Source organism: Piliocolobus tephrosceles, chromosome 10 (genome assembly GCF_002776525.5).
Source record: "Piliocolobus tephrosceles isolate RC106 chromosome 10, ASM277652v3, whole genome shotgun sequence".
In the NCBI taxonomy this organism is placed as follows: Eukaryota; Metazoa; Chordata; class Mammalia; order Primates; family Cercopithecidae; genus Piliocolobus; species Piliocolobus tephrosceles.
Genome location: NC_045443.1, coordinates 96,733,246 through 96,748,593, shown reverse-complemented (window position 1 = coordinate 96,748,593; position 15,348 = coordinate 96,733,246). Strand labels below are relative to the sequence as shown.

The 15,348-nt window shown below is 36.7% G+C and overlaps 1 protein-coding gene across 7 annotated transcripts in view; it reads left to right on the top strand.

Annotated features, from left to right (window-relative positions):
* ANKS1B (ankyrin repeat and sterile alpha motif domain containing 1B) overlaps positions 1–15,348 on the top strand; it is a 1,351,669-nt gene that overhangs the window by 825,925 nt on the left and 510,396 nt on the right. For 5 of the 7 annotated variants that reach the window (XM_023182451.3, XM_023182286.2, XM_023232645.2 and 2 more), the window contains exons 13-14: positions 9,207–9,796; positions 11,660–11,732. In XM_023182451.3, the coding sequence (XP_023038219.1) occupies positions 9,207–9,796; positions 11,660–11,732 (663 nt within the window). The remainder of the gene's footprint in view (positions 1–9,206; positions 9,797–11,659; positions 11,733–15,348) is intronic. The other 2 variants (XM_023182541.1, XM_023182372.2) reach the window with 1 other exon arrangement.

Below are 15,348 nucleotides of genomic sequence, written 5' to 3'. Positions count from 1 at the left end.
AAAAAAAAAAAAAAAAAAAAAAAAAAAAAAATTCCCATATATATCCCCATAGATTTATGAATTTAAATACACATTTCTAAATAAGTCATGAGAAATAAGTTAGGGGATGCCATAATACTAACTTAAAAACCTTTAAACAAAAATATAAATGCTAAATATCAAATGTGATGAATGCAACAACTTAGAAATTTTAAACGCTTATATTAGAAGAAATGCTGAAGACTAATGAGGTAAATGCCAACTTAAGAAATTTTATAAGACAGAATAAATCCAGAAAAGGCATAGAAAGAAAATAATAAAGGACAGAAATTAATGAAACAGAAAAAAATATGTAATATTAATTCACAAAGCCAGAAATGGAATCATTGATGACACTAAAAAAATAGATGCACTTTCCAGTCAAAATGATCAAGATAAAAAGGTACAAATACACCTATTAGGAAAGAAAAGGGGGTAAATCTACAGATACAAAAAACCATTCAAAGGTTAAGAAAGAAGAATGAATAATTTTGTACCAATGAATTTTAATACTGAGAGAAATTAGACAAATTCTAGATAATTATAACTTTAAAAAACTTCAAAAAGGTATAGAGACTCCAAACAGTTCTATACTAAATAAATTTAATGAAAAATTTGAAATCTTTCCACAAAGAATACATTGAGTCTGGATGATTTTAAAGGTAAAGTAAATATAAAGGCTTTCAAGAAACATATCATTGCAATCTTATATAAACTCTTCTAGAGAACTGGAAATTTTCCCCAACTATTTCTGTGAGGTGAGTAATCATGTCAAAACTACACAGAATAAAAAAGGTAAAACTAAAAAGCCTATTTCTTTCATGAACATAGATGCAAAGATCCCAAAGTACTAACAAAGCAAATCTAGCAGGATGCCAAAAGAAAGTTCATTATGACCACCCTGAGTTTATCCTATTGGTATCCCATTAATATCTAATATTTAATATTAGAGAGTGTACAAATGTCATTCACACTAACAGAGTAAAGGAGAAAAATTGCATAACTGAACAGATGCAGAAAAACATTTTTTATAAACTCAGTATCTAGTCACAATTAAAATTCTCAGCAACCTTAGAAGATAAGACATTTAATTTAATAAATGGCATCTACCCAAAACTTAGAGAAAACATTATTTTTTAAGATGAGATTACTGTTCTCAGTTCTTTACTCTCTCTTCTGCCATGGTACATTGCAGTGCAGTAGCATAGGTGTCCATTTACACCCTCACTCCATTTACTTAGGTTTTTAGGTTTAGACATATGACTTTCTTCTGTCAAGAAGTAACAGCATGTCAGTTCCTACAGCTGAGATAGAAAGAAGCATTACATATTTCCACTGTGAAAAGACACATCATGTAGCCTCTGAACAACTCTACTATACACTCATGGGATAATGAAAGTGAAATGGGCAAATAATGTCTTAGTATTAGTCTGAAAATTGTTTTGACCTCATGAAACTTCTGAAATAGTCTTGGAGACCCCAACCATCCCTGGACTACACTTTGATAACTGCTAATTTAGTGTATATTTTCTACAGGTAAGTACATTCTTACACAACCACAGTGCAACCAAATCAGAAAGTTAATACATCACTATTATCTATTCCTCAGACCCTCATTCAAGATTTACTGCTTTTCCCAATAATATTTTTTATGATCAATGGATCTAGTTCAGGATCATACATTGCATTTAGTTGTAATGTCTCTTTAGTCTTATTCAACCTGGAAGGGTTTCTTTGACTTTCTTTGACTTTCATGACCTTGACACGTTTGAAGATTACAGGCCAATTATTTTGTAGAATGGCCCATGAATTGGATTTCTCTGATATTTCTGATATTCCTATATAATTAGATTTAAGTTACACATCTTTGGCAGGAAAATCCAAAAATGATTCTGCATTTTTCTCATTGCATCGTTACCACACTGGATATGATTTTGATGTGTTCCATTACTGATATTTTTCACTTTGATCATTTGATTAAGATAGGGCCTCCCAGATTTCTTCACTGTGGAGTGTTTCTTTTTCCTCTTTCTAATTAGTAAGTATTTTGTGGGGAGGCAATTTGAAATTATTTAAGATTCCCATTCCTAGTCAAACTTTTAAATCATTTATTTATTTATGGGCTCATATTTTTCTATCTTATTCAATGGGTTATAATCTATTACTGTCATTATTTATTTTGTTCCTAAAATTGCCCCCTATCTGAATCCTTTCCTGTTTCCCATGTTTAATGAGAAGGGATGTCCTGGATTAGGAAGAGGTTCCTGTCTGGGAGCAGGGATGAGCCACAGTAGCCACGAGCCCTTCACATCTCTAGGACCTTCTCCTTTGCAGTTACGATGAAGTACTAAGAAACACAGATTTTTCTCTGCTTAATTCAGGAAGGGTTCCTGCTACTACCTCAGTATTCTTGAGTTCCATGCGCCTGCCTTCCAAAGTGGTGCTCTCACATCTGAACGCTGTGCTTTGCTATTCTATTACATTCAAAGCCTCCCTCCACTGAACATCTACCTGATGCCACCCCCACTGCCTTTTTTTCTCTAGAGAAGGTCTCACTCTGTTGCCCAGACTGAGGGCAGTGGCATGATCAAAGCTCACTGCAGACTTGAACTCCTGGGCTCAAGCAATCCTCCCATCTCAGTCTCCTGAGTAGCTAGAACCCACAGGCAGTCATTACCATGCTTAAATATTTTTAAAAACATTTTTTGCACATATGAGGTCTTGCTATGTTGCCCAGGCTGGTCTCAAACTCTTGGGCTTAAGTGATCCTCCCACCTTAGCCTCCCAAACTGTTGGGGTTACAGGTGTGAGCCACTGCATCTGGCCCCTACTTCCCCATTATGTGAAATGTTTTTCTCCCTCACATCTTTGGTGTTTTCACCCTGCTCAATTTATATTCTTCTCCCAAAAGTTTTTCTTCAGAGTGAATCTGTAGCCTACTACAGGCATGCATTTATTGGAGATTTCTGATATTCTCGAAGGAGTAAGCTACTTCCTGTGGTCTATTGACAAGGTGTTTACAAGTTCTGCTAGTTATTCTCAAATTTTACTGCACACTCTCCTGCTTAGCACAAGACACTCTCCTTTGGGAAATCAGTATCTGATGGCAATTCCATGGCTTGTAGGTGCCATTGAATTTCCCTTTCTCTTCACCACTATTGCTGCACCACTGCTGATTCAGTTCTGGATCCTGCTGCTGTCATGTGATTTGGCTACACCCCTCTGTTTTTCAGGGCCATGGGGGATTTCTTAATCGTTCTTAAGCTTTACTGGAGATATCACCTGTAGTGTTTTTCCTTTATTTTGCTATTATTTGCTCATTTTATTCTTTTACTATCCCCATGTCTTGTTTTTATGAGAATTGAGGTGAACAATTTAAAAAGAACACTATGCTGTTGTCATGTTCAGAAATATCAATTATCTTCTAAAAGTATAAGTCATATCACGCCAACCCTATTCCTACCTGCATCTCTGATTTGATCGCCAACCATTCTACTAATCCCCCACCACTCTATTATAGCCACTCGGGCCTTCTTACTGTTCTTACTAGCTAGCCTTAGGGACTTTTCATATCTTCTTTCCTATGCCTTGAAATAATCCTCCCCCAAAACTTTGAATGATTTATACTTTCACAGTCATTTCTGTGTCTGCTCAATGTCAGCTCCTGAGAAAGACATTTCCCAATTGCCTTATAGCATCTTCCTTTCATTTCTATCTCATTACTTTATTTTTTTCACAGCACATACCATTATCAGATGTTATAGTATTTCTTGATTTGCCTGTAGTCGTCTTTTCTGCTAGAATGTTGGCACCATGAAGGCAGGACTTTGCCTTTGACAGTGCTGAAACTTTGCCACCTGATATACAGGAAATGTTTTATATATATTTGTGAAATAAATTCACAGTTTCTACTAATATCAACATCAGCCCCGGTATCCTTAAAAATAGGAAAAATTTTTATTGTCTAAAGCAGATGCAATGACCCAATAGACAAAAGTTACATCTATAATAGAAAAAAGTCACTTGTTTTCTATAATTTTTCCATAGCATGAAATTTTGGATTTTATTCTTATTCAGGTGATATGTAAGTGATAAAAATCAGAGCAAAGATGGATAAAAAGAGATTGAACTGCTTCCTATTGGATATTTACTCTGACATTTCTTTGAAATGCTAATGATGCCTTGAATAACTATCAGATTGGAATTCACATGTGTTTAGTTCTGTATCTTGGCATGAAATATCCACTTATCAAAAGAGAAGTATAAAATTAAATGAGACAAGTTATGACAACAGTTTAATCTATGTATTTTGCCTCCATTTTGTCTAAAGAAAGCACAAAGAATTCTTTCCAAAGTATACTTTTTAAAATATACAGAAACAAAGGAGTAAATCCCACATGATTATTGTCAAAATAATCTTTATTGAGTGTCTAATACAGTTATTACTGTATTTGTTTGTAAAAATGAAACCCTATAGATTAAAAATTATTATTGTTATAAACATGTTCTTAGTGTTCTACGCAGCATATGTTGTTCTAACTGCTTTACTTCTTGCCATGGTCCAAATGTTTGTGTTCTACCAAAATTCATATGTTGAAAGCCCAACCCCCAAGATGATGGTAATAGGAGGTGGGCCTTTTGAGAGGTAATAAGAGAGACTCTAGAGAGCTCCTTTGTTCCCTCCACCATGTGAAGACCCAGGCAAGATGGTACCCTCTATGAACCAGAAAATGAACCCTCTCCTGACACCAAATCTGCTGGTGTCTTGATCTTGGACTGCTCAGCCTCTAGGCCTGTGAGAAATAAATATCTGTTGTTTGTAAGATACCTGGTTTATGAAATTTTGTTATATCAGCCCAAATGGACTAGCACATTTATTATTCTATGATTTCATTTAATATTCACAACACTTTTAGGTATATTCTATTGCTATCATCATTTTCCAGATGTGGAAATAGAAACATTGCCAGAATTTATTTTGAAGAATATATTAATTCTTTAAAACTTGGGATATAGATTGAATTAGTTATCTATTGTCATATATCAAATCATCCCAAACTTAATGGCCATTAATATTGCTCATGATCCTGGTGGGTGTCTTCTTCTGGCCTGGGAAAGCCTCAGCCCCTCTTGGCTGTGCTTGCTGATGCATCAGTGGTATTGACAGAATGGCCTGAGTTTGGTAGGTCCACTCTCATAGGTGGAAGTTGGCTGGCTTTTGGTCGGGGTAACAGGACTGACTGATGTATTAACCATATCTTTTATTTTCTATTTTATTTGTGTGTTTTTATTTTTATGCTTCCGTCTCTTGGGCTCTTGCTGTGGAGGGACTGTCCCTCCTAGGGCTAACTAATTCCTAGAGATAGTAAACAGCTCACCCTTGAGCATGCTTTTCTTATGCAAACTAACAATTGCAGAGCCCATACCCCCAATTACCTCCTTTATCTGGCTCTTACTCTCTAGGCCACTATTCATTCACCTGCTCTAATGACCAGATAACTAGGTACAGTTCCTATGCCCCACAGTCTGCTAAAACTATTCAAACTAGCCATTCGTAAACCTTCTTATACCTGCTTTGTGTGTTTCTTTTCATGGAAACCATAATAAAGGCTCTTGCCCACAATCTCCCCTCACTTTGTCAGCCTCTTCCTGAGGGACCCTGGTATTTCCCTGTGTGGCCCCTATAACGTGGCATGCCTCTCAGATCAATGAGTATGGCATCTGTCTTTCAATGGCAATTGTCTCCCGATCTGTTGGTTTCAACATACCTGAAAAATAATAAAACCTACATTTTGAAACAGCTGGATAATGTGTCACCTCAGCATCCAGCAGGCCAGCCTGGCTTGTTCACATGGTGTCAGGGTTCCAAGAGCAACAAGGGAACAAGTCTAATGCACACATGCTTTTCAGGTCTCTGCTTATATCACATTTGCTGCAGTCTGATTGAGCAGTTCAAGGCACACGGCCACGATGTGAGGGAGTCAGCGTGGGAGGGCTGTGTCTGCAGGGAGCTGTGAGCAGACTGGGGCCATAACTGCAATAAATCCACCACACAGGCTTTCCAGGAGGCTTCATATCAACTTCTCATTTTCTTTGACTTGAATAATCTTTAGAATTTGGCCACTGGAAAAAGCGAGTAGTATTTGTCTTTTCACCATTCTTGGCAGAAATGTTACCATCACAATGCTAAGAACTGCTATTCCGAAAACTAAGCTTTATAAGCTAACAACGAAATTATCTTTTACTTTGAGAAGTGACTGCTTGTGACTAGAGGACTTGGACAGTGTAAAGCATTGTGGGTGGTAATTATAGTCATTGTGGCCGAACTACAGAGGGGATGGTAACCCAATAATAATATTTGCAGAAAACTTTAAACAATATTACGCCCCTAAAATTCTCATTTTTCTAGATAATGAACATCGTCAGAAATTCTTTTGTTGAGATTTACAGAACCTTTTTCCCACAATAGGCAAGCTCTTTTCGATTTTCCTTTCTTTTTCTTTTGAGACGGAGCTTCTTTCTTCGCCCAGGCTGAAGTGCAGTGGTGAGATCTGGGCTCACCGCAAGCTCCGCCTCCCGGGTTCGTGCCATTCTTCTGCCTCAGCCTCCCGAGTAGCTGGGACTACACGCACCTGACACCACACCCGGCTGAATTATTTGTTCTTTTTTTTTTTTTTTTTTTTTTTTTGTATTTTTAGTAGAGACGGGGTTTCACTGTGTTAGCCAGGATGGTCTCGATTTCCTGACCTCGTGATCCACCCGCCTTAGCCTCCCAAAGTGCTGGGATTACAGGCGTGATCCACCGTGCCCGGCTCGATTTGCCTTTCAAATTCAGACCCTTAATCCTTCTTCAGCAACTTTCAAAATGAAATTCTAAAACTTCCTTATTTCAGAATTCCTCCTTCCTACCACCTTAATCACCATTATTGTCACCCATACCAACCTGTTTATGTTGTAAAGCACTATGTGAGATCCAAGTAGCCTAGGGAAAAAAAATGCATTGCAACAAGATGCCAGGTCTTATTTTCTTCTTATTATTAGCTTATCTCCAAGAAGAAAACAAAACAAAACAAAGAAAAAGCTCTAATGTTTTTAGTCCACTTTTCCCAAATTCCAGATATAATCATGAACAGGAGAAGCATGTCTCTCTTTACAAAGAGCCTACTTGCTTGTCCTACGGATAAACTAACCCTAGATTTTTTTAAAACTTATCTTTAATAGCAATATATTTGCAAGTCCAATGGACGTCAGAATCTGATAGACCTTAATTTGAATCTCAGCTTAGTCGCTTACTAGGTGGAGAAATATCAGTGTCTTAAGTTGTCTAAGTGTTAATTTTGACTTCTTAAAAATGCACATACTCAGTGATGAACTCTAGTCTTTACAGATAATTCAAAGCTGCCTTATCCCCCTATTCACTCACTATTCTACCCCTAGAATGGTCTCTGTTGTGAAAGGAAAACAAAATAGAGAGTTATCAAGACAGTGTGGCTATTTTAGAAAGGGATGAGGTTTTATTGTTTTGTTTTGTTTTTGTGAGAAGACAGTTGAGTATAATAGTAGTAGATGGGTGCAGATTGTTGCTTTTGTAGATTCATGTTTCTTGGATCTCTTCCTGTCACTCTTCTTTCTTCAATCTCAGGATGCTGGTATGATAGCTGGGCAGGCAAACATCTTCTCTTTGGAAAAATCAAGCAGGAACCAGGGTGAAGTCTAGAGATACATAGCTAGGAATATACCTGTTTTTACCAGTTCCCAGGCAGACAGCAGTATAGAGATCTGGGGCCAATCTTCACTATAAAGAGCAGATGTGTCTGTAGCATCTTCTGAGCCAATGTCTAATGAGATTTATTATGGTTGCCAATTTCTTAAAAATATGATAATTTGATATTTTGGCCATGTCTTTCTATCACAAAATCATAATTATTATTAATAATCACTTTATAGGATTGTTATGGGTGTCAAGTGAGATGATATAAATATAATTCCTCATTCAGTGTCTAGTAAATAGCACTTACCCATTAAATGTTACTTGTTAATTTATAAAAATGTTAGTGTTTGGGGTTTATGGTAATAACTAGCTTATTGAAAGTATGAATCAGCAAAAAAACTTTGGATTTGTTGTCATTATGTACCACATTTGCTATACTTTAGTTCTTTGCAACAGTGAGTTATGGGCTTATCAGGTAACTTAAATTTTGATCTTGGCAACATTTAGCTATTGATCTGAATTAAAATGAACACTGAAAAAAAGTACACTTACTTTCTTTGCTAAATTCTTTGGCCAGGTTTTTACACAGTATGTCTTTAAAAGACAAATTAAATTGCAAAAAGCATGGTGTATTTTAAATCTCAGAGAAAATGTGTGTTTTATCTTAGAAAAAAAAATCCAAAGGAATAAAAATTATCATTCATCATCAGTTTCTTTTCTGCATTACATCTTCAAAGGTCTGAAGAAATTAGAAAATAGCTAATGCTATTTCAGAGAAGAAAGAAAAAGCTACCTTTGTGCTCATAGCTCAACGTTAGTTTCTGGTATCGGAGTCTCTCTTTTTCTGATATTATGGATTGCATTGTTTGCCTATGTCAAGTCTGAACAAATTTTTTTGTGTAAATTATGTAATCTACATAGAATTATTTTTAATTTATATTTAAGGTAATATGATCAGGATTAGTAGACTTAAATTACTTTTAATAATACCTTTTTTTCAAAATTTGGTTTTTGAATTTATTTGCTGGGAAGAGAGCAGAAGGTTGTCATTATATATGACCTTGACTTACCTGCCTAATGTCCTACTGCATGATAATTCATTTACTGTGAGAGTTTAGATGTGTGTGTTCTACTTTAAGAAAATCCAATTTTGTTCATTGACTATAAAACATACACCCTGGGTTCAAGGGAGAAGTGAATGAAGTCACTCAATTAATACACAATTCATACTTTTGAAATGAACTCTAAGGTATATCAGAAAGAATGATTCACACACACATGCACACACATGCACACACACTCATACATTCATTCTATACATGGCACTGTGGGGTCATGGGTAATTCAAAAGTGAAGGTATTGCTATGTAGCAGTAAATCAAATGTCTGGATGCCCACATGTTCATAAGAGCACTGCTATTATATCGTGACTTCCAGAACCCTTTATAAACCCTAATGTCCCTTCCTTCCTTTTGCAGATGACCTCTCCCAACAGGATGACAAAGATCCCCCAAAAGGATATGATCCTGGGCAATTTGCAGGCCTGCTGCATGGATCCTCTCCAGCCTGTGAGTCCCCTGAAAATCCATTTCACCTCTATGGGAAAAGAGAACAATGTGAAAAAGGACAAGATGAAGTCAGTTTGGCAAACAGTCCTTTGCCTTTCAAGCGGTCTCCAATAGAAAATAACTCAGAACCTTTGGTAAAGAAAATTAAACCCAAAGTGGTCAGTAGAACAATTTTTCACAAAAAAAGCAACCAACTTGAAAACCATACCATTGTTGGCACAAGATCAACCAGGAGTGGATCTCGGAATGGGGACCAGTGGGTTATGAACACAGGGGGATTTGTGGAGAGAGCCTGTACTCTGGGGAGAATAAGGTCATTGCCTAAAGCCTTGATCGACATGCATTTGTCAAAAAATGTCTCTAAATCTGATTCTGATCTCATTGCCTATCCATCCAATGAGAAAACATCACGAGTTAACTGGAGCGAATCTTCCGCTGCTGAACACAGTTCTAAAGGGAATTCTGAAAGAACACCATCCTTCACATCGGAGTGGGAAGAAGTAAGCTTTGTTCTTCTTGCTGTTCATCCTATAAGGCTTTGGAGTTGAGGGAGGTTTGGGGGAAGGGTTTTCAGCTTTTTAGGTCTTTCAAAAGCAAACAAAAAAAAAAATGCATACAGCTCCAACTGGAATGAAATGGTTCTGTGGGTAATGCATGGTAATTTTACAGCAAGTATAAAAACAAACACAGTTCCACACATGTGGGTTAATCTATTGTTTCTATAGAAATTGGTATCAAGCAGAAGTAATAACTAGCTATGAGGTACAAGAGAATATTCACATCTTGTCCTACTGAGCACTGCAGCTGACAAATAGAAAAAAAGCTTGGTATTTTTCTCTGTGTTGTTTTGCTACTTGCCGAACTCTTTGTTAGCTTGTCTCCCTTCTTTAAAGTATCTTATATTTTCAGAAGAGCTCCTTAGAATCTTCATGGTAAATAAAGTGTCCCAGCTCTTCTCCAACCACCGCACAATAAACACACATCATTTGATATTTCCCTTTTGCAGCTATCAGGGAAATAAGGAAAAAAAATGCTTGAGGTTCAAATATCACCAATTTAAGTTCTACTTAAAGACAAAGTCTTTAATTTCATACAGTCTCTCTTGGTATTTCATTCTAACACATCACATATTGTCTCTGAAAAGACTGTGCCAGTTAGATTAGGTTTAGAAGCACAATAGATCATTATAGTATTTGGAGAACTAGAAATGGATATGATCTGATAGTGATATTCTGAATTGAGCTGTTTGAGAAAATCACTTAATATCTCTGCATCTGGTTCAGGGTGAATAAACTGGGACATTTAAGTAATGCCATTGTCCTTTTTGAAACCTGCTGTCTTATTCAGGTTGCTAACATCAAGAGAGGCATTAAGCCCCAAATTGCTATAGCTTAGACAGTCATGTCTTCCTTTAAATTCCATACTTGTAGATGGTTAGTTTTTCAAGTATAGCCATTTCTTTTATTTATTAAGTTAGTGAATAACATCTGAAATCCTTTTGTAGAGGCAAGATTAATTAACATTTAGCTCAGATCTTATAATTAAGTTGTTTTCATGCCTAGATGCTGGTGATTGGATGCCACTAATCAGCTTGTGGCTGGTCAAACCATTTGGTTAGAACTTAGCTCCAGGCCAGGCATGGTGGCTCATGCCTATAATCCCAGCACTTTGGGACACCGAGGCAGGTAGATCACTTGAGGCCAGCAGTTCAAAAACATCCTGGTTAACATGGCAAAACCCCGTCTCTACTAAAAACACAAAAATTACCCAGGTGTGGTGGCACACACCTGTAATCGCAGCTACTTGGGAGGCTGAGACACGAGACTCACTTGGACCTGAGAGGCGGAGATTGCAGTGAGCTGAGATGGTGCCACTGCACTGTAGCCTAGGCAACACAGTATAATTCCGTCAAAACAAAAAACTTTGCTCCTGTGGCCATGCTCTCCATAGCCTGAAACCCGCTCCTTTACCAGTTAGATGGGATGCATGTTCTTAGGCAGAAGAAGAAGGATGCCAGAGAGCAAAGACTTTGTCACATGAATTTATCTACAGCCCTTCTGAGTTTGAAGAGTACACAGTTCCTAAATGACCAGTCTATCCAAGTACAAAGTTTATTTCAAGAAACACAAAGAAAAGGGAAGCTAATTTTGAAAGTTTAAGAAAGGGGAACTTACTTTACATTGTAATAAAACAATTTCAAAGATATTTGCTTCCCTTTAAATCTTTCTCTATCCGTCTCTTAACTGGGGAACACTGTGGTAATAACATCAAAAATATTTGCTCCCTTCATTTGAAAGTTATTTTCAAATGCAATGTTAAAAGTGAATGTAACAATCCATTTAAATGGTTTTTATTTCTTACAGATTGACAAAATAATGAGTTCCATAGATGTTGGAATCAACAATGAACTTAAAGAGATGAATGGTGAGACCACAAGTAAGGACACCTTCCTTTACATTATAATGAATAAATGTGCTTAAGGAGTAGTGAGAAAATGGTAGGAATCTTTAGATAATTGCATTTTTTTCATATAACAATAACTGCAAATTATTTCCTTCCACTCTCAGATCTAACAACAATGACATATAAGCAACATCAGTTGTAAGAATATTGACTTAGCAAATAGAGAGGGGTTTTTTTCCCATCTGCTACTTTACTATGCCAGTGAAGTTTTCCCTTTCTTTTAGAATTTTTTAATAATACTTTTAATTTAAATGTACTTCAAACTCTTTGTTGGTTGTAAGTCTTTTTTATTATTATTATACTTTAAGTTCTAGGGTACATGTGCACAACGCTCTGATTTGTTACATAGGTATACATGTGCCATGTTGATTTGCTGCACCCGTCAACTCATCATTTACATTAGGTATTTCTCCTAATGCTATCCCTCACCCAGCCCCCCACCCCCCAACAGGACCCTGCATGTGATGTTCCCTGCCCTATATCCATGTGTTCTCATTGTTCACTTATGAGTGAGAACAGGTGGTGTTTGGTTTTCTGTCCTTGTGACAGTTTGCTGAGATTGATGGTTTCCTGCTTCATCCATGTCCCCGCAAAGGACATGAACTCATCCTTTTCTATGGCTGCATAGTATTCCATGGTGTATATGTGCCACATTTTCTTAATCCAGTCTATCATTGATGGACATTTGGTTGGTTCCAAGTCTTTTCTATTATGCATAGTGCCACAATAAACATATGTGTGCATGTGTCTTTATTGTGGCATGATTTATAATCCTTTAGGTATATATCCAGTAATGGGATCTCTGGGTCACATGGCATTTCTAGTTCTAGATCCTTGAGGAATCACCACACACTGTCTTCCACAATGGTTGAACTAATTTACACTCCCACCAATAGTGTAAAAGTGTTCCTATTTCTCCACATCCTCTCCAGTATCTGTTGTTTCTTAACTTTTTAATGATTGCCATTCCAACTGGCATGATATGGTATCTCATTGTGGTTTTGATTTGCATTTCTCTGATGACCAGTGATGATGAGCATTTTTTCATATGTCTGTTGGCTGCATTAAGTGTCATCTTTTGAGAAGTGTCTGTTCATAAACTTTGCCCACTTTTTGATGGGATTATTTGTTTTTTTCTTGTAAATTTGTTTAAGTTCTTTGTAGATTTTGGATATTGGCCCTTTGTCTGATGGGTAGATTGCAAAGATTTTCTCCCATTCTGTAGGTTGCCTCTTCACTCTGATGATAGTTTCTTTTGTTGTGTTTAGTTTAATTAGATCCCATGTGTCTATTCTGGCTTTTGTTGCCATTGCTTTTGGTGTTTTAGTCATGAAGTCTTTGCCCATGCCTGTGTCCTGAATGGTATTGCCTAGGTTTTCTTCTAGGGTTTTTATGGTGTTAGGTCTTACATTTGAGTCATTAATCCATCTTGAGTTAATTTTTGTATATGGTATAAGGAAGGGATCCAGTTTCAGCTTTCTACATATGGCTAGCCAGTTTTCCAGCACCATTTATTATATAGGGAATCCTTTCCCCATTGCTTGTTTTTGTCAGATTTGTCAAAGATCAGATGGTTGTAGATGTGTGGTGTTATTTCTGAGGCCTCTGTTCTGTTCCATTGGCCTATATCTCTGTTTTGGTACCAGTACATACTGTTTTGGTTAAGTAGCCTTGTAGTATAATTTGAAGTTAGGTAGCATGATGCCTCCAGGTTTGTTCTTTTTGCTTAGGATTGTCTTGGCTATGCGGGCTCTTTTTTGGTTCCATATGAATTTTAAAGTAGTTTTTTCCAATTCTGTGAAGAAAGTCAGCAGTAACTTGGTGAGAATAGCATTAAATCTATAAATTATCTTGGGTGGTGTGGCGATTTTCATGATATTGATTCTTCCTATCCATGAGCATAGAATGTTATTCCATTTGTTTGTGTCCTCTTTATTTCATTGAGCAGTGGTTTGTAGTTCTGGTTAAAGAGGTCCTTCACATCCCTAGTAAATTGGATTCCTAGGTATTTTATTCTCTTTGTAGTAATTGTGAATGGGAGTTCACTCATGATTTGGCTCTCTGTCTAATATTGGTGTATAGGAATGCTAGTGGTTTTTGCACATTGATTTTGTATCCCAAGACTTTGCTGAAGTTGTTTATCAGCTTAAGGAGATTTTGGGCTGAGATGATGGGGTTTTCTAAATATACAATCATGTCATCTGCAAACAGAGACAATTGGAATTCCTCTCTTCCTAATTGAATACCCTTTATTTCATTCTCTTGCCTGACTGCCCTAGCCAGAACTTCCAACACTATGTTGAATAGGAGTGGTGAGAGAGGACATCCCTGTCTTGTACCAGTTTTCAAAGGGAATTCTTCCAGTTTTTGCCCATTCAGTATGATATTAGCTGTGGGTTTGTCATAAATAGCTCTTATTATTTTGAGATACATTCCATCAATACCTAGTTTATTGAAAGTTTTTTGCATGAAGGGCTGTTGAATTTTGTCAAAGGCCTTTTCTGCATCTACTGAAATAATCATGTGATTTTTGTTGTTGGTTCTGTTTATGTGATGGATTACATTTATTGATTTGCATATGTTGAACCAACCTTGCATCCCAGGGAGGAAGCCAACCGGATAAGCTTTTTGATGTGCTGCTGGATTCAGTTTGCTAGTATTTTATTGAGGATTTTTGCATCAGTGTTCATCAGGGATATTGGCATAAAATTCTCTTTTGTTGTGTCTCTGCCAGGCTTTGGTATCAGGATGATGCTGGCCTCATAAAATGAGTTAGAGAAGATTCCCTCTTTTTCTATCAATTGGAAAAGTTTCCGAAGGAATGGTACCAGTTCCTCTTTGCACCTCTGGTAGAACTTGACTGTGAATCTGTCTGGTCCTAGACTTTTTTTACTTGGAAGGCTATTATTGCCTCAATTTCAGAACCTGTGATTGGTCTATTCAGAGATTCAACTTCTTCCTGGTTTAGTCTTCGGATGGTGTATGTGTCCAGGAACATTATCCATTTCTTCTAGATTTTCTGGTTTATTGGCATAGAGGTGTTTATAGTATTCTCTGATAGTAGTTTGTATTTCTGTGGGATTGCTGGTGATATCCCCTTTATCATTTTTTATTGCATCTATTTCATTCTTCTCTCTTTTCTTCTTTATTAGTCTTGCTATCAGTCTATTTTATTGATCTTTTCAAAAAACCAGCTCCTGACTTCATTGATTTTTTTTGAAGGGTTTTTTGTGTCTCTATCGCCTTCAATTCTGCTCTGATCTTAGTTATTTCTTGTCTTCTGCTAGCTTTTGAATTTGTTTGCTCTTGCTTCTTTAGTTTTTTTAGTTGTAATGTTAGGGTGTCGATTTTAGATCTTTCCTCCTTTCTCTTGTGAGCATTTAGTGCTTTGAGTTTCCCTCTACACACTGTTTTAAATGTATTCCAGAGATTCTGGTACATTATGTCTTTGTTCTCATTGGTTTCAAAGAACATCTTTATTTCTGCCTTCATTTTGTTATTTACTCAGTAGTCAGTCAGGAGCAGGTTGTTCAGTTTCCATGTAGTTGTGCAGTTTTGAGTGAGTTTCTTAATCCTGAGTTCTAATTTG